Below are 24,633 nucleotides of genomic sequence, written 5' to 3'. Positions count from 1 at the left end.
CTGCAAGAGATTAAATCTCAGAGTAGTACCGAGAGACATTGAGTACTTTGGTAATAAATTTACTTTGAACTTTTTGAACTTGGAACTGCTTACTTGTGGTGCTACATTCACGAACTTGGATCTCATATGCCTCTGAACCATCAATTCGAGCTGTGACATCCAAAATTGGAGCTGCCCAGACAGGATCTGTGCCACAGATGCTGACGTACACGTGAGCCGGTGCCTTGTACTTTAGTGTTGCTCGTGGCAACTTGACAAGCAGGATTACTTGGCCCCCAGGGCCATCCTGTCAAGTCATTCAAGGCCACAATAGCTCCCTGAATAGTAACAAAAAATGATTTGTCATTGGCAATCCTTAATTAAACACAATTTCTACAACACTGATGTTCAACAGCTGTCTTTGTGTTCCGCTCCATGGTCCTGTTCTGACTGATAACTCGAAACCCTCTGCTTGCAATCACCAGGCGGAATTAGCTGCCATTTCGCCTGGTTGCGCTGACATGGTTACCACTGGACCCAACCACATTAGGGACAAATTGTCCGTTCTGTGCTCTTGTTCTGCCTGATAGCTCTGCTTATAACCATATAATAATTACAGAGCGGAAACAGGCCATCTCAGCCCTTCTAGTTCGTGCCGAACTCTTACTCTCACCTAGTCCCACCGAGCTTGTTCAAGTTCAACATCATTCCACTGTATACATGTACACTGTCAAATGAAACAATGTTCCTCCAAACCAAGGCTGGGGTTGGATGGGTTTTTGATTATGTTGGTTGCCTTACTGAGGCAGCAATGAGTGTAGACGGAATCCATGGAGGGTGGAGATGGACCGTGATACTTGTGTGATCCAAAAGTTCTTCAGAAGTTAAAAATGAGGCATCAAACTTGCTGTTTATAATTATTTTATTAAGTATAGCAAGAGCAGGAAAAAGCAAGAAAGAGGTGTTGAGGGAATGAATGAAGGGGAAAAAAAGGAAAGACAAAGGAAAAAAGGTTGCGGTGATCTCATACTCAGACCAGAGACAACCCAGATTCCAGTGATAACAATTAACCTATGAACTAGTTAGATTCAATTGGTGTGACACCGGCTACTGAAAACTGAACGGTGCTAACCACTACGCTGCTGTACTACCCTGGGTAAATTCATGAGGGGCAGATTCAGGGTGAATGTGTGTAGTCTTTTCCCCAGGGTTGGGAAATCAATAACTGGAGAAAACAGGTTTAAGGTAACTCCACCATGGACAGTCCCAAGCCCAGTGGCAAAAAGAGCAGGGTTGGACACAGGACTAGCAACACAATCCCTCAAAAACACAGAGCTACAAAAATGCCAACAGAAGCTATAAAGTTCTCCTTCCTGGGAGAGGAAGGTCCTAGACCAGGGGTTCCCAACCTCTTTTTATACCATGGATTCCTACCGAGGGTTATGTTGACCCCCAGATTTGAAACCCCTGATCTAGAAGATAGGCTGCACTTTGGGACAACATGAAAGACAGGCCCCAGATAGACTGGCGAGCTGGTGTTGCGGGCCTACGTCCCAGTAGGAGTGATGAGAAGAATGTAGGTTTAGGGTGAGAGGGAAGGGTTTAATAGCAAAGTGAGGGGGCAAGTTATTCACCCATAGGGTGGTCTGTATTTGGAATGAGCTGCCAGAGGAAGTGGTTCAGGCAGGTTCAAACATTAACAATGTTTTCAGATTCAGATTCAGATTTACTTATCAAATGTGCGTTGAAACATACAATGAAAAAGTATTGTTTGCATTAACCACGCATTCTTGTGCTAGTATAGCATGCCCATGATGTTTAACACAACAGCACAACACAAAACAAGCAGAAACAACAACAGCAGCAAACTCTCACCCCCTCACACAAACAGGAGCTTCCAACAACAGGACTGGCCACCACTTTCTAAGTTTTAAACAGAGTTGGACTTTTTAAATGTTCAAGGCATTTGTGGGTAGGAAAATTTTCAAGGATTATGGGCCAAACCAGGGAAAGTGGGACTAGCTTAGATGGGCACCTTGGTGAGCATTGAGCAGATGGGCCGAATGACCTGTTTCCATGCTCTATGACTCTAAGAGAGTTTTCGGTAATTTGAAGTATAGCTGATTTTGTACTTTTGTTGTTTTTTTTGTCTGTACAACTCCGATGCCATTTTTAAGATTGCTGACGACATCATTATCAGAGGCTGAATCAAAGATAATGGCAAATCAACATATAAGAAGGAGATTGAAAATCTGGCTGAGTGGTGCCACAATAAAAACCTCTCACTCAACGTCGGAAAAAACAAGGAACTGATGGTCGACTACAGCAGGAAGAAGCCAGAGGTCCATGAGCCAATCTTCATCAGCGGATTAGAGGTAGAGAGCATTAGTAACTTTATATTTCTTGGTGTGGAGGCCAAGTTATTGGGTATATTTAAGACGATGATAGATTCTTGAATAGTCAGGGCATGAAGGGCTATGGGGGGGGGGTGTGGTGGAGGCAGGAGATTGGGGTTGAGAGGGAAAATGGATCAGCCACGGTGAAATGGTGGAGCAGACACGATGGGCCGAACGGCCTAATTCTGCTCCTATATCTTATGGTCTTATGATTTCCCAAGGACTCTGATTAAGGGTCTCGACTGGAAAAGTCAACTGTTTATTCTTTTCCATAGAAGCTGCCTGGCCTGCTGAGTTCCTCCAGCATTTTGTGTGTGTTGCTTTGGATTTCTAGCAGTTGCAGATGTCCTCAAAGATTTCCCAACCCTGGGAGAAAGAGTGTGCGCATTCGCTCTGTCTATTCCCCTCATAATCTGAAGCAATTCAGTCTCCCTCTCGCCAGGCAATAATATCCTATTAGCCTAACTAACTCGTCCTTGTAGCTCAAGTCCTGGATTCCTGGCAACATTCTTCTCTGTTCTTCACTCTTTCCAACTTAATGGTCTTGACCAATCCATCATTATCTGACATCAAGCAGTGTGTGGTCACACCGCAAAAGGACACACTCCCTTACTATACTCCCACGCTGCTCCCTTTGCACACAAATCTTCCACTACTTCCTTGAACATCCTAATCCCTGGAGCGCAGAAAGTAGCCGAAAAGCCGGCAGGCGCTAGGACCCCGAGGAAAACCAGCATCTGCAGAATCTCCTACATTTATGCTGTTTCTCACTCCTCGAATATTTATTCCGGAAATACTTTATATTAATGCGGTGGGGAATCAAGGAAAGAAATTTGTTTTCGTGCTTTTCTGGTACGCGAGGACAGACTGGTGATTGGTTGCATTCCAGAAATACGAGAGCAATGAGATTAAACTCCACAAATTCGACAAGAGGGTAAAAATAAAGTCACAGAACATTGTCAGACCACAAAGTCAGCAAGAGAATAAGACCAGGATGTGAGTCGGCTTGACTTGTGTGAAAGTAATTTACAGGAGTACGCTGCTGCGTGGAAGATTAGCTAGAGAGCAATGGCGCAATTTGCACGCCGGGATTCACTTCCTGGGTCCTAAGCATTCGACTTTACATGAGGGGTTAAATTTTAACCCCAGTCGAGCGGTTTAGGTGTCAGAATGAACACCGGTCAGTGGAATTGCCGCTTCCACTACTTGAAACTCCTCTGCTCGCCTTCCCGAGCTTATTAAATTGGAAAAGAGCCCAAAACTGAGTCTTTCGATTGTAGCACATGGTAGAGGTGTTGCCTCCCAGCTCCAGACACCCGAGTTCGATCCCGGCCTCCGGCACTGTTTTTGTTTGTGTGTGTGCGTATTCTCCCTTCCACCAGAAGCCCCGGTTTCCCCGCGTTTAACTTAAAAATGATGACGTAAGCTTCCACACAGAGCAACATGGCCAAAAAAGTGTATGGGGTCAGTGCGTTAATCGGCCGCGGGGGGAATGCACTGGGATGAGTGCAAATGGGTGGGTGACTGGTTGGTCAGCACAGTGTTGGGAAGGCCAGAGGAACCTGCGCTGGTTCACTCTGGGATGGGAACCCTGGAGTTCCCCCGGGGTCTGTCACCTCGACCACCGGCCCTATCCCTAACCTCACTATCCCGCAAATGATGACTTATTTAGCATCACTTTATTCAACTTCACTTGCCCCATCACTGAAATGGCCCCACAACCAATGGACTCGCTTTCAAGGATTCTTCATCTCATGTTCTCGATATTTATTGTTTACTTATTATTATTGCTTCTTCTTTTTGTATTTGCTGTTTGTTGTCTCTGCACTGTGGTTAAATGCCCAAGTTGAGTGACCTTTCACTGATTCTGTTATTGTTATTCTATAGATTTATTGAGTATGCCCAAAAGAAAATTAATCTCAGGGTTGTATATCGTGACATAAATGTGCTCTAATAATAAAATTAACTTTTTACGTTTTAAAAGTGTTCAGTGTATTGGTTGACAGCAAGATCCCACACAGAGCCACATGATCTGAACTTCTGTGCAACGAAGTTCAAAGTACGTATATATATCACCCTATACTACCCCGAGGTTCACTTTCTTGCAGGCATTCACAGTAGCTCAAAAGAAGTATCTCTAGTAGTTGTGCGAGCTGCCTGCAAAACATCACCATGTACTGCCAGGGCCATCTTAGACCCACCTCGTAGATGCAGCCAGGCCAGGATCACCAGTAGTGAATCTTCTCTCTGCTTCCCCTGGCCCTCCTTGCTATGGGTTTCATCTCCAACTTTTCCCAGTTGCAATGAAGGTGTGCAAGTCTGAAAGAGTTCCTCTCCACACTGTTAATTGCACGATAGGTGGTTGATGAGGAGGGTCTTTGAAAAAGGGTCTCAGCCCCAAAATGTCGACTGCTACATGCATGCTGATTTCTTCAGAATTTACTTGCTTCCAGCTTGTACTCCATCCCCTCCACCCCCATATTCAGGCTTCTGCCTCCTTCCTTTCCAGTCCGGATGAAGGGTCTTAGTCTGAAACATCAATGGCTTTTTCCCCTCCATGGTTGCTGCCTCACCTACTGAGTTCCTCCAGCATTTTGTGTCTGTACCTCAAGATTTCCAGCATCAGCAGAACCTCGTGTCTCCCTTGAAGAACCTCCATGGATTCCAGCTGAAATTCTACTTCGTATTTCAAGTTAACACACTATCAGGCAATGCAATTTAGCCCCGGAGTAGTATCATGGCTGATTTGTTTAATATCACTGGCATATGCCATGAAATTTATTGTTATGTGACAGCAGTACATTGCAATACATAATAAAAATAAAAAATTATGCTAAGTATATACAGTATATATTGCAACTACTCACGTAACTTTTTTAAAAAAAGTATATATATATAAACTTTTGAAAAGTTAAGTTACGTGAATAATGCAAAAACGGAAAAAAAGTAGTGAGGTAGTGTTCATGGGCTTATTGTCCATTCAGAAATTGGATGGCAGAGGGGAAGAGTCATTTAGTGTGTATCTTCAGGATCCTGTACCTCCTCCCTGATGTTAGCAATGAGAAGAGGGCATGTCCCGGATGACGGGGTCATTCCCTGAATCTCAGCATCCAGAAAGAAAATCTATCACTCTCTGGAGTTGAACCTCATCACCCCTCTTGCAAAGAGAAATACAAAGATTGACCAGGATCCGGATGAAGAAATTTCTTATCTCCAACCTCAATGGACAATCCTTTATTTTTTGAGAATGGACTTCTGGTTCCAAACTGTTGGCCATGAAGAAAACATCAAAGTCAAATGGATCAAGGACAGTGGAAGCAGGCAAACCAATTATCTTTGTTCTTGTCTTGAGGTGGAAGGAATGGAGGCTGCCATTTTGTGAAGCTGCTCTACATCCTCCATTTTATGAGATGGAGCTGCTTGGATTTTGGTGTTTTAAAGTAGACACAATGACGCAGAAGTTAATTTGCTGGACTTGAGATCATTTCCAAATAAGTTATTCGTGAAGTGTCCTTTGGTTAGAAATAACATGTAGGTTTGTGGCTGTTGGGGTCTGTGTCTACAGGTTTTGAAACTGATATAAAACAAAGCCAAAATTACCAGTTGTCAGTTGTCACTTGTGGAAGAGGAGTTGTAAATTCATGCTGGCTTGGACCAGAGCCAACAAGAAGATAAAGGTCAGTCAGATGACCCATAGCCAATAACACTGAAAGTCAACATTTAAATTGGTAAGGAATGGATATAAAAGCAGAGATATTCAGATACAATATAGCGATAACTCTCTCAAGAGACCCACCATCGCAAGGAAGAACCCCCAAGCCGGGGGCTGGGAAAAGAAAGGATCAATCATCTGGCCAATGGAGATCCCCTATTTTCTGTGTTTAAATTGGAAAAGTGGTCTCAATGAGAGGGAATGGTAGAATTCATGTTCTAAGTTGTTGGGGTTAACATAGCTACGTTGCTGTTTGTGCAGAGATGACAAAGTACAAGCTCTGATTAATTATGAGTTGCATAGTGAGTTTCCTAATCCTAGCTCAATGAATGGTCAACAAGACACCACATTTTCCCAGCACATATCCTCTAAAGTTCAGTTAGATTAAGATCATCTTTCATTTCTCAAAAGTATACTACAGGAAGAGGAAACAACAAATTAAAGTATTCATTTATAATTATTTGTTGTTTTTTTTGTAGTTTGTCTTCTTTTCCACATTGGTTGTTCGTCAGTCTTTTGTTTGTGTTGATAGTCCAGATTCAGGAACAGTTATTTCTCCTCAACCATCTGGCTCCTTGAACAAAGTAAAATCAGTAGTAGTGTTCATGAGTTCAATGTCCATTCAGAAATTGGATGGCAGAGAAGGGAAAAAGTGAACCACTTCATACTCTAAATCAAACAATAAGCATTAAAATATTAATTATGCATACATACTCACATTTCTTCATACTTGTAAATGTATCTGAGCTTTGATACAAAACTCCGCACCATGAGAAAGATCAGTACCCACTGGAATTTAGAAGAATGTGGGCGATCTTTGAAACCTATTGAACGTTGAAAGGTGTAGATAGAGTGGATGTGACGAGACTAGGACCAGAGACACAGCCTCAGAAAGATGAACATCTTTAGAAGAAAAATTTGTAGCTGTGGGGGCCAGATCACTGGTTTCATTTAAGGTGGAGATTGATATTTCCTGATTAGTCAAGGTGTGAAGGTTGTGGGGAGAAGGCATGAGAATGTGTTGAGAAGTGAATGGACCACCCATGATGAAATGGTGGAGCAGACTCGATGGGCCGATTGGCTTAATTCTGCTCCTAGGTCTTATGGACTAAGTGTGGATTACTTCACTTACCTCAACACTGAACTGGTTGCACAACCTACGAATTCGTTTTGAAGGACTCTACAACTCATGTTCTCAATTTCATTTTTTTAAAGCTTATTAGGTGTCTTTATTTTGTTATTTGCAGATTGCCTTCAGAATCTGAACCAGCAAGTGTCATGAAATGTGTTACCATTGCAGCATCAGTACAATGATAATTGAGAAAAAAACTGAATTATAGTAAGTATATTTATGCACTGTATATGTATATTATATGTTAAGTTTAGTAAGTAGTGCAAATACAGAAATTAAATATTAGTGAGGTAGTGTTCATGGGTTCAATGTCCATTCAAAAATTGGGTGGCAGAAGGGGAAGAAGCTGTTCCTAAATCGCTGACTGTGTGTCTTCAGGCTTCTGTACCTCCTTCCTGATGGTAGCAATGAAAAGAGGGCATGTCCTAGGTGATGGGGGTCCTTAATGATGCCTTTTTGAGGCATTGCTCATTGAAGATGTCCTGGATACTACGGAAGCTAGTGCCCATGATGGAGCTGACTAATTTAACAAATCTCTGCAGCTTATTTTGATCTTGTACAGTAGCCCCCCCCCATACCAGACGCTGATGCCCATTGGTTGCTTGAGTCTGTGTGCTGTTTTATTGTCCTACTGCGAATGCCCGCAAGAAAATGTATCTCAGGGTAGTATATATAGTGACAACTTGGATAATATACTTACTTTGACCTTTGAACTGTAGATATTAAAAGCCTAGCTTGTTTAGTTGTTCCTTGCAAAGGGCAAAATCCTTCCTCTCAAATTTTGTTACACTCCCTCTATGGTGAATTGGGAAATCAGATGTGTACATACAGCACAAAGAAATGAACTGCTGGATGAATTCTGTGTGTCAGGCAGCAACTACAGAGGGAAACGGACAATTGGTGCGTTGGGCTGAGGCCGCACATCTGGAAGGGAGATGCCCAGTCTAATGATGTGAGGAGAAAGTGTGGAGTAAGATCCGGCAGGTGATGGGTGGATCCAGGTGAGGAGGGAGTGGGTATAATGATAGACACTGGTAGGTGGGAGGTGAATGTGACAAAGGGCTGCAGATGATGGGATCAGAAAGGAGCGGAAGAAGTGAACAACGTGGGGCATGCAGAGTACCATGGGGATAGGGGATCCAGTGTTGTGCATAATGGGCAGATGGAGGAGGGGGATGCATTAGGGCAAGGATCCCAACCTTTTTTATGCCATGGACCCTACCATTAACCAAGGGGTCAATGGACCCCAGGTTAGCAACCCCTGCATTAGGATATCCTAACACAGAATGAAGGTGGGTGAAGTGGAGGGTGGGGTGTCCTTGCATCTGAACATTGTAATTGAGGTGTGGTCTTACCAGAGCCCAAAATAATCTCAGCAAAACACTATTATTGCGAGAAGTTTTGTGTGCGTGGGTGAAGGCTGATTCTCCATGGACTCTGTCTATGGGTCTCGCTGCCTCCGTAAGGCAGCCAACATAATGCGGGTCACCGTTACAGCTCAGGCCCTCTGAGTTCAGAGTTCAAACTTCAATTCCAGCGTCCTATGTAAGGGGTTTGTACGTCTTCCCCATGAACGTGTGGTGGTTTCCTCACGGTGCTCCAGTTTCCTCCCACAGTCTAAAGGTGTAGCAATTAGTAGGTTAGTTAGTCAGAGACAATCTCTGAGGAGTACTGATAATGGCTGGGATCACCTGTCTTTGACAGAAGGCGGCAATGGCAAACCACTTTGGTAAAAAAAAAATTACCAAAGGGGTTTGCCATTGAAAAATCATGGTCAAAAGGCCATGATCGCCCATGTCATAGGACATGGCACATAATGAATGGTTAAATTGGTCATTGTAAAAATTGTCCTGTGATTAGGCTAGGGTTAAGTCGCTGGGTTGCTGGGCGGTCTGGCTGATTGGGCTGGAAGGACTCCGTGCTGAATCTCTAAATAAGTAATTCATCAAAGACTTTGGATATTCTCGCTTCTCCCCTCTGCCGATGGACAGGAGATACAAAATCCTGAAACCAACTACCAGCAGGCTGAAGGACAGCTTCTGCCCCATGTTATTTAACAGTCCACTAGCACAATAAGATGGACTCTTGACTCACAATCTACCCCATCATGAACCTTAATGCTTAGCTGCCCTTTCTCTGTAACTTTCACTTTATCTGGCTTTCCGTTGTTTTCCCCTGTACTACCTCAATGTCTGTAGGGATGATGTGCATGACTCTGTGGCCTTGTCAACAATCTGTGCTGCCACTCAGCCTTAGATGAAAGATTCAAAGCTTCACAGTACATTTAGTATCAAAGAATGGATAAGTTATCGAACCTTGAGATTTGTTTGCTTACAGGGAACCACAAGCAAGAAACCTGAAAGAATCCGCTTAAAGCAAAAAATAAAAATAAAAGACCAACAGAGAAAGGGGAAAAAAAACCAAAATCATGTCAACAATAGAAGTGAACAACAACACTCTGAACCAAAATGAGTCGTCAGATCTGAATCCTGGAGCAGCCCAAAGTAAGCCCAAAGCCTCACTTATCAGTTCATTATATTAGTGGGCATGAAGCACAGCAACCAGGGCAGTCTTCATAGCCTCAGCACCACAGAGAGAGGAGACACCATCACAGGAGAGTGAGCAAAATCGGCCATTGCCTCGGATCCTGACACCCTGTCTTTCCAGTCCATCTGCGTCAATGATCAAATGGAACAGCGAAAGGCTCCAGCACCCTGGAAAGAGGAGTGAACATGGCTGAGAACGAGCAAAATCAGCTCTGTCTCCAATTTGGACTGGCTTTTAAATTGTCCAAACAGCAGATCGTGCCTCATACTAGGACCCGGCTACTGCAAAGGGCTCAGGGCCTAGACCATGACGCCTAGCGACTCACTCCGGGTCAACAGCAAACGCAAACATATTACACCTAATGTATCACGTAAACCATCACTGTAAACACCTGGAACCATAACACTAATTCCTGTGGTGCCCAGCTACCCAGAGCCTTCCAACACACAAATCACACACATATTCCAACTCAGTTTTGTTAACTAACCTCCAACCACATTGATATATTCCTCTCAAAGTCATTTGTTCCCATTCTCTTCTAAATAACGTGTGTGCCACACCTTAATATGACAGATTTAATGAGCTGAATGGCCTAGTTCTCCTTCTATGTCTGATGGTCTGAACAAAGGTCTTCCAGAAACCTAGATACAGGGGCTTCCTTGATTACAAATGACCTGACGCGGGAAAATCCAACTTTATGCAAAACTTTGAGTAGTTTAATGTGAGGACAATACTGAGGCACAATTTCTTGATCTGTTGGTTATGTAGTTGAGCAGTTATAGCACTGTGTGAAAAGGAAGTTACTATTACAACTGGACCAGCTGGAAAATGGCAGTTGGAATTCAATGCAGACAAGTGTGAGGTGTTGCACTTCAGTACGACCAACCAGACTAAATCTTACACAGAGAACAGTAGGGAGCTGAGCAATGTGGTAGAACAAAACGATCTAGGAATACAGGTGCATAATTCATTGAAAATGACACCACAGGTAGATAGGGTCGTAAAGAAAGCTGTTGGCACATTGGCCTTCATAAATCAAAGTACTGAGTACTTTGGAGGGATGTTATGTAGAAGTTGTATAAGAATGGTGAGTATTGTGTGCAGTTTTGGTGTGCAGGAAAGATGCAAGTGTGATTGAAAGAGTACAGAGAAAATTTACAGGGATGTTGCCAGGTTGGAAGATCTGGAAGTTTATAAAATTATTAAAATCTGGACTTTATTCCTTGGAACATAGAAGATTGAGAGTTTTGATAGAGGAATACAAAATTATGAGGGTTATAAATAGGATAAATGCAAGCAAGCTTTTTGCACTGAGGCTGGGTGGGAATAAAACCAGAGGTCATGGGCTAAGGGTGAAAAGTGAAAAATTTAAGGGGAACATGAGGGGAAACTTCTTCAGAGGGTTGTGAGAGTGTTGAACGAGCTGCCAGCACAGGTGGTGCATGCGAGCTTGATTTCAACGTTTAAGTTTGGATAGGTACATGGTTGGTAGGGGTATGAAGGTGCAGGTTGTTGAGAGTAGGCAGTTTAAACGGTTCATCGTGAACTAGATGTGCTGTACTTTTCTATGACTCTATGAACTACCTAACAATATTAATGGGCAGTGTTAGAAATCTCAATGTACCTCGTCATGGCCCCTGCACATCACTGCCTACTTGACTATTGTTTGTTGGCCTTAACCATCTACCTCATTTTACACTTTATCGTTTACCTGCACTGCACCTTTTCCAGTAACTTTTATACTTTACCAGTAATTTTTACACTTTAATTCTGCATTGCTACTGTTTTACCTCGTTCTACTTCAATTCACTGTGTAATGATTTGATCTGTATGAACAGTATGCAAGACAAGTTTTTCACATCTCAGTACATGCAAGAATCAGAATCAGGTTTAATACCACTAGTATATGTTGTGAAATTTGCTTTAAGTATATATATCGTACGTTATGTGCTGTGTCATATGACGTGGGTGGTCATCATCTTTCCATGAACATGATTATTCTTGACAAATTTTTCTACAAAACTGATTTGTCATTGTCTTCTTCTGGCCAGTATCTTACAAGATCAGTGACTCCACCATTATCAATACTCTTCAGAGATTGTCTGCCTGGCATATAACCAGGACTTGTGATATGCACCAGCTGCTCATACGACAATGAACAGGGAAACATACCACATGCATACACACATTCATATATATTTAAAGAAGCGCACACCCTTGATTATCAGCGAGGAGATGTTATTTCCAATCCAGCGAGCAAGTCAAGGACCCAATAGCAGAGAGAGGCACAGAGGCCCAGGGTTTGGAGCTTTCTCGATCAGAACTGTCCGAATGATTGTGTTAAATCCTGAGCTGTGGTCAATAAACAGCAGACTGACGCAATAATTATAGTACATGTGACAATAATAAACCAATAAACTTCTGTATTATACTCTCTCTGCAACTCTAACTCAATATTCTGCATTGGTTTCTTCCCTCCCACTTTGGTTTAACCTCGATGTATTTACGTATGGAATGACCTTTTCACCACATATTGGCGCACGTGAAAATAATAAACATATAAATGAAAGCTTTATAGCAAGGAGTTCCCAACTTTTATATGCCATGGCCCCCTACCATAAACTGAGGGGTCCGTGGACCCCAGATTGGGAACCCTTGCTTTACAGAAAACATGTGACAGCAATACATCAGTAGCTACTGAAAATGGACAATTGACAAGGCAATCAGCTAATGGACAGTTACTAGATAACCTGGGGACTGCCCCTACGTCACCTCCACTGGATCCCCCATTTATTTAGTCCTGATGAAGGGCCTTGGCCCAAAGCGTCGACTCTTCATTCCCCTTGATGCATGCTGCCTGACATGCTGAGTTCCTTCGGCATTTTGTGTGTCTTGCTCTGGATTTTCATGTTTATCATGAATATCTCATGTTTATGTTCCCCTGTCCATTTTATTAGTTACATCTCAAAGCACTGATAGAGTTGTCAAACCCAGTTCATCTCTGTTAATCTGTGTTGCCACTGAGAGCCCTCTTACCAGTTACCTTAAAACAGAATGCAATTTATGCAGTCTTTCATTGATTCTGTTATTGTTATTATTCTATGGATTTATTGAGTATGCCAGCAAGGAAATGAATCTCAGAGTTGTATATGGTGACATATATGTACTTTGAAAATTTTTTTACTTCGGACTTTGACTTTCCGCCCAACCACTAATTTCAGACTAATTGGTCTGTGGTTCACTACCCAGTTTCCTTCTTTCCCAAATAGCAACTTAAGTTTGCTGCCTTCCAATGACAAGACTCGTAACAGAATGTATTGAAGTTTAATTTCAATGACAGCTTCTTTCTAGGACTAACTGGTACAGAAACTGGCACTTTAGCCCACCCTGTCCACGCTGACAAGTTTTTCCATGCACCAACTCCATGCTGGTGGAACTCAGTAAGTCAGGCAGCATCTGTGGAGGGGAATAAGCAGCCAATGTTATGGGTCAAGATTTCCAGCATCTGCAGCATAAGCCCATAGATATAGGAGCAGAATTTGACCAGTCAGCCCATCGAGTCTTCTCCGACATTAATCATGACGGATTTGTCATCCCTCACAAACCATTTGGTAGAATTTCGAGTTTAGTTTTTTCCACTGTACTAGTGATCTTGTAATGAAAGGTCAACACTTCACCTACCTTCTTTAAACGTTACCGAGTTCTCTATTTTTAAATCAGTTTTGCCTGCTCTTGATGCTGGGTGGAGCAGCAGTGACATCTGCTGGCAAGAGGTGGTGTGGCTGCTGGGAAACACTGGGGACAGGGCAAGCCAGTGGGATCATGTAAAACCAACCAACCAACCAATCAAAATCTGCCCTCTGCTACCTTGCCAAACCTAGGGAAGAGCCTCAGTGAGCTGGCTTGTCTTGCCACCCTCTGTGCAGCCTGACTGGCCTCTGAAGGGTCCGTGTTCCTGCCACTCTGCACTGTGGCTATCCCCACTGAAGTGTTAAGGGTTTCAATAGGGGTTATAGATGTGGGGCTGGGGGGGCGGGGGAGGGAGCCCTCATGCCTCTGGGTGTGAGAGACGTGAGACGCTGATCAACGTGTCCTCCCCTAGCAGGGCTAGTAGGCTTTTTCGTGCTGACTGCTACCCAAGGGATTTGCAGCCTAAGGTGTTGCTCTGCAGGAACTTTGCCAAAAGGACAGGTAGCACAGGAAAATCCAAGACGACATAACATTACACATAAATGAGACCAGACCCATCCATCCACGCTCCCTTCTGTCCTCTCCCTTTGAGTAGAATATACAAACATTTGAAAACATGTACCAACAGGCTCAAGGACAGCTTCCACCCCACTGTTTGATTCTTGAACTCACCTCTTGCAAGATAAAGACTGATCTTTCAGTCTACCTTATCGTGACCCTTTCATCGTAATGTCTGCCTGCACTGTGCTTTTTTTGTTCTGCATTTTGATCATTTTCCCCTTGAAGTACTTATGTTTTAGAATGATCTATCTGGTTAGAATGCAGAAGCTTCTTGCAGTACCCAGATACACAGAAAGTGGTGGTCATCTGGAATGCGCTGCCTGGGGAGGTGGTTGTGGCAGATAGATTAGGGACTTTTTAAGAGACATTTTGATAGGCACAGCAATGTGAGGGAAATCGATGAATATGGACATTGTGAAGGCAGAAGGGATTAATATAGCTGGCCATTTGATTACTAATTTGGTTCGGCATAATTGTGGTCCAGAAGGTCCTGTTCCTGTGCTGTCCCATTCTTTCAAGGATTCTTCATCTCATGTTCTTGATATTTATTGCTAATTTATTATTATTTCCTTCCTTTTACATTTGCAATTTGTTGCCTTCTGCACTCTGGTTGAACACCCTAGCTGGGCGGTCATCCATTGATTATGTACAGTTATTATCCTATAGATTTGCTGCATATACCCAAAGGAAAATGAATCTCAGGGTTGTATACTGTGACACAAATGTACTATAATACAATTTACTTTGAACTATTTTCTATGTGACCATAATAAACCAATTCTACCCTCTGCACATCATGGCCCTGGGTGTCAGTATATTTTGGTTCTGCAACAGATACAGTGGTGGGCAACAGGATATGGGCAAATCATACGTAAGCACGTGAAAGTCTGCAGACGCTCGAAGTTCAGAGCAATGTCACGCTAAATGCTGCAGGAATGCAGCGGGTCAGGCAGCATCTATGGAAATGAATGAAGTCGACATTTCGGGCCGAGACCCTTCATCAGGACTGGAGAAGAAGGGAGAAGAATAAGGTGGATAGGGGTAGGTGGGCATGCAGAAATACAATCTGATAGGAGAGAAGAGTGGACCACAGGAGAAAGGGAAGGAGGGGACCCAGGGGAGGTGACAGGCAGATGAGAAGAGGTAAAAGGCCAGAATGGGGAATAGAAGAAGAGGGGAGGGGGTGGGAAATTGATAATCATGCCATCAGTTTGGAGGCTACCTAGATGGAAATGAGGTGCTGCTCCTTCACCCTGAGGGTGGCTTCATCTTGGCACAAAGTTGTGATGGGAATTAAAATGTTTGGCCCTGGGAAGTTCCACTTTTGTTGGATGGCACGGAGGTGTTCGACAAAGTGGTCTCCCAATTTATGACAGGTCTTACCAATGTAGAGGAGGCTGCATCAGGAGTACCGGCCACAATAGACGACCCCAGCAGGTTCACAGGTGAAGTGTTGCCTCACCTGGAAGGAGTGTTTGAGGCCCTGAATGGAGGTGGGGGTGGAGGTGAATGGGCAGGTGTAGCACTTTAGCACTTTGTTAAGGACAATGACGGGTATATTCCTCTTCCCCTCCTACCCCACTCCCTATTTTAATTTGAAATAAAATGTAGACTCGACTTCAGACCTGGCGAGAGACCCAGCGTCAGGTCCAACTACTACAGGCAGAGCGGGGGGTTCCGACCAACATGGTTTTCGCTTCAAAAGGCCTTCACACTCACTTATTACTTGGTGGTGCTTTCCCAAAATAAAGAACCTTGGTTTAGTAACAGTTCTACTGTGAAACATAGGCTGGGCAGAAAGTGGTAACGAATTGTAACATTCTTTATTAATGCATGCACTAGACTCAAGTTCAGGCACGTTTAACAATTTATATTTTAAAAAAGTCATAGAAAACACAACCGTACACATAAACACGTATTTTTGAGTTACCTCAGCCTTAACCCCTTGTATCCAGAGCCAGGCATCATGGTAGCAGTCCGGAGTATAACTAGACAGCCAGCTAACCCACCCCAGCCTACAACAAGCAGCTTCGCACGTCAACACGGCCAACCTGGGCTCCAAGTCTGACTGCTGCAGTCGTCTCTGGTCCTCTGCACACCAGGACACGATCAGCTGCTCGATCTCGGGACCTCAGCCACATCCTCTTCGTCCGGTGGACAGTCTATGAAGTCAGCTAACATGGCTGCCGTCTCATCCTTGGGGGCCTGACAGACAGAAGCAGCAAGGAAAAACACATTGAGTAAGTGACCCAGTGGAGGAGGGTCTCACTGGGGAGCTGTGCAGAGACGACAGTCTGCAACAGCGCCTGTTTGGCACTAACCAGAGCAGAACTGCCTCAGCACCTTGCAGAATGCTCTTTGTACGTACAGACACAGCCTGATCAGGCCTGGGAGTTATAGAAAACCTGGGCTAATTCAGTAAGAGACACAAGAGATGGCAGATGGTGAAGTCTGGAACGATACACAACCTGCTGGAGTAACCCAGTGAGCTGAGCAGCAACTGTAGGGAGGAAAGCACCTGCTGACATTTCAGGTCGAAGCAATGAGCCTGAAGGTGGTACTCAAGTACTCTGATTTACGAAGGCAATTATGCCAAAAGCTCCTTTTACAATACTATCTGTCACACCACTTTCAAGGAATTATGGATCTTCGTTCCCAGATTCTTCTGTTCTACCAAACACCTCAGTGCCCTACCACTCAACATGTAAGCTTTGAAGCCTTCCTGGCTCTTCCCACTAAGCCGTTCTACATTCACTGGCTACTTTATTACAAACATTTGTAGGTACAACTTAGAACTGTGTAAGCTGGCTGGTGGCGTAGTGGCATCAGCGCCAGACTTCGGAGCAAAGGCTCCCAAGTTCGAATCCAGCTGGCTCCCCTGGCATGCTTTCCATCCGTGCTGGGTTGAGCGTCGAGCTAGCAACTCGACCTCATAAAAAAGAAATTGCCTGCTACAGAAACATCAACAGCAAAAAGTTGATGGCCTATGCTCTCTCGTGAGTTTAAAAGCCAATTTCCTTTTTCCAGAGCTGTGTGGTCCCAAGTTGTCTGCTGCTGTAGCCCATCCACTTCAAGGTTCGACATGCCGTGCATTCAGAGACGTTCTTCGGCACACCACTGTTGTAAAGTGTGGTTATCTGAATTACTGTCTCCTTCCTGTCAGTTTGCACCAGTCTGGCCATTCTCCCTTGGCCTCTCTCATTAACAAGGTGCTTTCACCCTCAGTACTGCTGCACACTGGATTTTTTTTGTTTTTTGCACCATTCTCTGTAAACCCTCGAGACTGTTGTGTGTGAAAATCCCAGGAGACTAGCAGATTCTGAGATCCTCAAACCACCCCACCTGACAGAACAGTCTAAGTCACTTAGATCACATTCTGATGTCTAAGTGACAACTGAACCTTTTGACCATGTCTGCATGCTTTTATGCATTTACTTGCTGCCTCGTGATTGATTAAATATTTGCATTAATGAGCAGGTGACCTAATAAAGTGGCCACTGGGTTACGTTCCAAGTACCTAGCCATGAACACAAGGATGCTGCACATCTCAGTTTCCACTCTATCTACAGTTGCTGTAGCACATGCTCTCTAATCCAGGCAGCATCCTGGTGAACCTCTTCTGCATCCTCTCCAAAACATTCACCTGGGAATACAGGTCCATAATTCATTGAAAGTGGCATCATCACAGGTTGATAAGGTCATTACATAAAGAATATTGGCCTTCATAAATCAAAGTACTGAGTACAGGAGTTGGGATGTTATGTTGAAGCTGTATAAGATATTGGTGAGACCTAATGCAGTTTTGGTCATCTACCCAGAGGAAAGATGTAAATAAGGTTGAAAGAGTAGAGAAAAAATTTACAAGGATGTTGCCAGTATGGAGGACCCAAGTTATAAGGAATGATTGGATAGGCTAGGACTTTAATCGTTGGAACATAGAAGATGCAGAATGAATAGATTTGATAGAGGTATACAAAATTTTGAGGGGTATACGTAGGGTAAATGCAAGCAGGCTTTTTTCCACTAAGGATGAGTGAGGCTACAAGTAGAGATCATGGGTTAAGGGTGAAACATGAAAAGTTTAAGAGGAACATGAGAAGAAACTTCTTTACTGAAGAGGGTCATGAGAGTTTGGAATGAACTGCCAGTGCAAGTGGTGCATGAAAGCTCAACTTCTACGTTTAAGAGAAGTTTGGATAGCTACATGGAGTGTAGGGGTATGGAGAGCTATAGTCCCGGTGCAGGCCGATGAGAAGAGGCAGTTTAAATGGCTCGGCTGTTTCTGTGCTGTAATTTTGTATGACTCCTTCCTGTAACAGTACAAGTGATTGTATCAAAGACTAGGTCTCACCTTGCCTTCAGCAGGTTCTTCAGACATCTCCACCTCCTCTGGCTGGGGCTGGTCGCTGGTGCTCCCTTCCACAGCTGCTGTTGTAACTTCTGGGACTTTTGCTGGGGACCCAGCCTCTGGTTTCCCCTCGGGCTCCTGGATGGGCCCTCCATCCTCTACGCCGGCTTCCTCAGACGCTCCCTCCTCTCTGCTCTCGGTAACTGGCGTCTGCCTGCTCTCCTCCTCTGGCACGGACTCCTCCCTCGACTCTGCTGCATCATCCAGGGTAGTCTGGGCCCCAGCTGTCACCTCCTCTGTGGGCTGGGAGCTCTGCTCTGGTAGGGCGTCAGTCTTCCCTGCAGGACTTTGCTCCTCGGTCCCTGGCTCCGGGGGTGCCACCACCTCTGCCACCGGTTCTTCCTGCCCGCCATCCCTCTGGGAAGCGACCTCCTGTGTCCCGTTCTCGGCTGGTGGAGTGGTTCCGGGCTCCGGCTGGCCCGCCTCTGCCAGCTGCATGCTCATTCCCGCCAGGAGCCCCTCGTCCTCAGACGCCGGACCTTGGCCCCGACTGAATATCTCCTCTTCCTCTTCCTCCAGCTCCTCGAACCCCTTGTAGTCCATCTCATCGTCCTCCTCCTCCTCATCCTCCCCTTCCTCTTCCTCCTCTTCTTCCTCCTCCTCCTCCAGCTCCCCCTCCTCAAAGTCCTCCTCGTCCTCATAGTCCTCCTCATCCTCTTCCTCCTCATAGTAGTCTTCCTCATCCTCAGGGTATTCTCCTTCCTCGTCCTCACTGCTGTTAATGTTGATGACAGTCAGGTCCTCATCCAGAGGTTGGGCCTCTGGCCTGGGTTCTTCCGCCATGGGAGGCTGAGCAGGGGGGGCAGCCAGGGGTGGGGCAGGTGCCTGGGGCTGACTGGGGGGTGGCGAGGCCACAACGATCTTTTCCACTTCCTCCGCCTCCTCCTTCCTGGCCTCGGGAGAGGCCCGCTCGAGAGTGAGGCCGCCGGGCACAATGACCACGCTGTCGTCAGAGTCGCTCTCCAGTGAGATCTCAACATCTGACTCTTCCTCCTTGTCGTAGCGGATGAAGACCGGCCGCCGACCGCCGTCCCCCAGGAGGGCGTCTTCGTCCCCAGGGACCCCTGCTTCGGTCTCCCCCTCAGCTGCGGGGACCGGGGTTGGGCCCAGGCTAAGCTGCGGGGGGAAGCCCAGCACTGGAGGGGCAGTGGCAGGGGGGCCAGAGAAGCGGGGCTGCAGGGAAGGGAGCCCCGAAGGCGGGAGGCGGGTAGCCGTGAAGGAGGGCGGTGGGGGCTGCTCGATGAGGGGCTGTGCGTCCGTCGGCTGTGGCTTGAAGGGGGCCCCCACCCCCGCCACTGCCCCCGGCCCTGTCCCGGAGAGAGACACCCTGAGCGGAGGCACCCGTGGGTGGATGACGCAGTTGCAGATCACCAGGGCCTCAGCGCAGAAAGCCGCCACCTACAGATGCAAACAGAATGACAATTTAGTTGGGGGCACCGGAAGGATTAAATTGGCCTCGGTGACTATGCTCCCACCTCCCCCGAAGAACATGGATTTTGTTGGGAAAATCCAGGGAGTGCTGACAGGAATGTGGGATAGGCAGGGATAAGAGGAAGGGTTAAATCAGTCATACTGAACTCTTTCCCCCTTCACACAGTGGGTCTCAGTGGAAAATCTGGGGAGAACTAACAGGAATGATTAAGTTGGCCATAATGAACCCCCCCCCCCACCCCACCATCAACTCAAATAAGTTTCAACAGAAGTCTGGGAGCTGACAGGAATGCAGGAGTGGGGTGGGGAAGAGTTTAAATTAACCACAGTGAACACTGCATATCCCCCACCCCTGACTTTTTGATGCATGCTGGTTTTGGTGGAGGATTCCAGGGAGAGCTGACAGAAATGCAGGGATTAGATCAGCTTTTAGATTCAGGAAAGCTAGAGATTTGTCCTGGGGTTAGAGGACTGTGTGTGTGCATTAGGAGGGAAGGAGGAACGGGGGCCTGCTTTGCCTTTGTTGTTTGTTGCTTGTGGCTTGTGGGCCACCCTTGGCACACCCTTGGGTGTGCTGTTTGCTGACGTAGATGCCACATTTCACTGTTTTGTTTTTATGTACATTTGAAAAATAAATCTGAATCTGGGGAGAGCTGACAGGAATGCAGAGGGGCAGGGAAGTGTTAAAATAGCCACAGTGATGCCATCACCAACCCCCCCCCAATGCAAGTGGGTTTCGGTGGAAAATTCAAGGGTGTGCAGGGCAGGTGGGTGGGAGCAGAAGAGTTAAATTTGCTGCAGTGAACGCCCTCCCCACTTCAATGAGTGTGGGTTTCAGTGGAAAAGTCTGGGAAGAGCTGATGGGAATGCAGAGCGGGGAAGGTCAGCAGGTGAGTAAAATGTCATTTCTGTGAACGGGTGCACACGACCCACCCACCTACCCATTGTTACATGCCTGTCACAGGAGACTGTAGACGTGCCGGTACCTGAGGCAATGGGCGAGCTGCTGGAGGAACTCAGCAGTGGTGGGGGGCAGAGGGACTGTCGACATTTCAGGTTAGGACCCTGCATCAGGACTGTAAGTGCAGAGAGGAGATGGCCAATATAATGAAACCCTACAAAAGCAGCAGATATGGCCCAGTCCATCACGAGTAAAACACTCCCCAGCACAGAGCAGGAAAGATGCATCCGCAAATGCTGCCTGTCGCTGAGTTCCTCCTGTGGCTTGCTTTAAGTTGAAGGAGGAAATCGGAGTATCCGAAGGGAAAACCCGCCCAGTCCATGACAGCTCTCTGTGGAGCCCCTGTCATCTGCCTTCATACCACATGCAGCTCAAGGTCAAACTCAGTTTGATCCTGCTGCTCTGAACATTTTCATTTGTTAGTATTCTTCAGCCCGGCAATAGGCTATTTGGTCCATTAAATCCTTGCTGACCATCAAGCACCCTTTTACACCAATCCGTCTGTCTTTAATCTCTCCACGATCTCATCAATTCTTCCCAGATTCTAACCCTCACCCACACACTAGGGCAGGGGTTCCCAACCTGGGGTCTATTGGTCCATAGCATAAAAACATTTTTGGAACCCTTGCACTAGGAGGTCAAAGTACAGTGGCCAATTAACCCCACAGGTCGTTGGGATGTGCAAAAGAACTGGAGCACCTGGGGTAGCCCTACATGGTCACAGAGAGATTGTGTATACTCTGCATAGGCTGGGACACACAGTGGCATAAGTCAGGGTTGAACCTGGGTCTCTGGAGTTGTGAAACAGCAGCTCTACACCCTAAGCCATGGCATCAATTAAGGCAAAGGCACTGGACAGAGAGAAGCAAACACAAACAAGAGATGTTAACACACAGGTAAGGGAACGTTCAACCCTGTTTTTACCTCAGTGTTCCCGTCGTTCTGTCCCTGGCTGAAGGCTCGAACAGCGCAGTGCAAGGGGGGTGGCCACCTGGGGCTGGGCACCAGGAGCAGGAAAAGCAGCAGCCGGTAGAGTTCCTTGCGGCAGTCCGCCCGCAGGTAGGGGCTAGGGGAGTTCGAGCCCTGATGCATGCGGAGGAGCAGGGGCAGCACCAGCTCGTGGAATTTCTGCAGCGGGAGAGAGGAAATACATTAAATCAAGTCATCGAGGTTAATATCACTTGCACAGGTACAATGTAAAACTTACTTGCCTCAACATCACAGGCACATAGGTACTGACACATAATGCTCTGTAAATTATACATGAAAAATACAAGACAACAAAGTGAGAGAGTCAAAGAAAGAAAGACAAGACTCAATCAGAAAGAAGAGATTCTGTAGATGCTGGAAATCCAGAGCAAAACTCACAAAATGCCAGAGGAACTCAGCAGGTCAGGTATTGAAGGGGGCTGAGACACTTCACTGGGACTGAAAAGACCACAAGATACAGGAGCAGCATTAGGCTATTTGGCCCCTTGAGTCTGCTCCACCATTTCATTATGACTGATCCATTTTCCATCTCAGCCCTAATCTCTGGCCTTCTCCCTGGATCCATTCATGCCCTGACTAATCAAGAATGCCATAAATATACCCAATGACTTAGCCTCCAAAGCCACCTGTGACAACAAATTCCACAGATTCACCACTCTGTTCCAAAAGACACCCCTCTATTCTGAGGCTGTGTCCTCTGGTCTTGGACTTCCCCACCATAGAAGACATCCTCTCCACATCCATTCTATCGAGACCTTTCAACATTCAATAGGTTTCAGTATAGATACCCCCTCCTCATTAGTTTCTGGCTTCTTCTCCACTTCCTTTCCAGACACAATCAGAGACAAGTTCATGGTAGTGCACAAGTTGGTCAGTATGTTCTGTTGCCAAGGTAGAGTTAGAGTTGTGCAGGTTGGTTCAAGAACTTGATGGTTGTAGGAAAGGTAACTGTTCCTGAACACAGTGGTCTGAAACCTCAGGCTTCTGCACCTCCTACTTGACAGTAGCAATGAAAAGGCTTGCCTGGATTGTGGGACCCTAGATGATAGATGCTGCCTTTTGAAGCAACGCCTCCTGTGGATGCTGTCAGCGGTAGGGAGGGCTGTTACTGTGACAGACCAGGCCATCTCCACTACCCTCTGCAACTTATTACCTTCCTGTGCATTCAGAAGAATGCTGATAATGGCTGGGGTCACCCGCTTGTAAAGACACAGCCCAGAAGGCGGCAATGGCAAACCATTTCTGTAGGCCATGATTGCCCACGTTATGCCACGTAATGATGATGATGATAATGAGGTTGAGCATAAAGATCAGCATTGTTGTGTGAGGCAAAATGCCCATTCCTAAGCTGTGAGACTCTATGATACTTGACCAGTAACTTCCCATGCATCAACAGTGTAAGAACTTGGCTAGAACATTGAACACAGAATGGTACAGCACGGAATGAAGCCCTTCGGCCCAATGCCTGTGATGAACATGATGCCAAATTAAATCAAATCTCTTCTGTCTGTACAGAATCCATTTCATGACCTGCACATCTCCTTTAACCTTTAGCCCTCTTATCTTAGAGCATTGTGCATCATGTCGTATGACGTGGGTGATCATGGTCTTTCCATGAAAAAGGGCCTTACCACCCACTATACCTTCTAGAAATGGAGAGTCTAGGTAGTTCTTAACTGCTGTGACTGCCTGTAGCTCCAGCACCGGCAGTGCGCTCCAGATTCCCTATCCCTAGTCGCCAGGCTCCCGTTGCTTTATAAACCCCCAACAGTACACTATCAGCTGTTAATTAGTTACTGTTTTGAACTTAGAACATTACAGTACAGGCCCTCTGGCCCATGACATTGTGCTGAACTCTTGGATCAATCTAACTCTTCCCTCCTGTATAGGCTTCCATTCTCCTACCATCCATCTCAGAGCCTCAAATGCCCCTAAATGCCTCTACAACCACACCTGGCAGTGTGTTCCATGCACCCACCAGTCCCTGTTACCTCTGACATTCCCCACCATGCTTTCCTAAATCACCTTAAATTTACACTCCCTGGTATTAGTATTTGCACCCTGTAAAGTCTCTGGCTGTCCACTTGATCTATGCTTCGTCATCTTATACAATTATCAATTCACCTCCCATCCTCCTATGTTCCAAAGAGAAAAGGTCTAGCTTGCTCAACCTTCCTCATTAGACCAGTCTCACCTGAACTGGAGGGAGAATAACATCTTTTATTGGAAGGTTTGCTAGTGGTGCACTGGGGGGGGGGGGGGAGTTAAACTAGAGTTACAGGGAGATGGGAACAAGACTATCAGAACAGACAGTCGAGTGGCTGTGAAGAAAGATGTTGTAAAGCCTACATACACAGTCAGGATGGTGGAACTAATGTTCTGATCTGCGCATATTTCATTGCAGACGAGCTTAGGAAATTATGACATTGTAGCCATTACTGAGACTTGGTTGCAGGAGAGGCAGGACTGACAGCTCATTGCTGTGGGGTTCTGTTGTTACAGACATGATAGAGCAGGGAGGATTAAAGGGGCAAGGGGTTGCATTACCAATCAGGGAAAATATCCAGACAGTGCTCAGTCAGCACAGATTGGAGAGCTCGTTTAGTGAAGCTTTATGGGTAGAACTGAGGAATAAGAGAGAATACAAGATTATGTTACAGAGCATCCAACGCGATTTAAAGGAGCAAATTTGTAGAGAAATTGCAGACTGCTGCAAGAAACATAAGGTTGTGATAGGCGATTTTAGCTTTCCACGTGTTGACTGGGAATCTCAAACTATAAAACGGTTGGACAGGAAAGAGTTTTTCAAATGTATCCAGGAGGTCC

General features: G+C 45.7%; 1 protein-coding gene across 1 annotated transcript in view; it reads right to left on the bottom strand.

The window, feature by feature from the left end:
• Positions 1–15,828: 15,828 nt before the first annotated feature.
• Positions 15,829–24,633, bottom strand: part of pelp1 (proline, glutamate and leucine rich protein 1) — a 61,050-nt gene continuing 52,245 nt past the window's right edge. The window contains 3 exon segments of the mRNA XM_063048752.1: positions 15,829–16,222; positions 18,369–19,823; positions 21,742–21,945. Of these exon segments, the coding sequence (XP_062904822.1) occupies positions 16,127–16,222; positions 18,369–19,823; positions 21,742–21,945 (1,755 nt within the window). The 3' untranslated portion in view covers positions 15,829–16,126.

This window comes from Mobula hypostoma, chromosome 5 (assembly GCF_963921235.1).
Source record: "Mobula hypostoma chromosome 5, sMobHyp1.1, whole genome shotgun sequence".
Classification (NCBI taxonomy): Eukaryota; Metazoa; Chordata; class Chondrichthyes; order Myliobatiformes; family Myliobatidae; genus Mobula; species Mobula hypostoma.
Note: the sequence above shows the minus strand (reverse complement) of the source record. Positions and strands in the feature narration are given on the sequence as shown.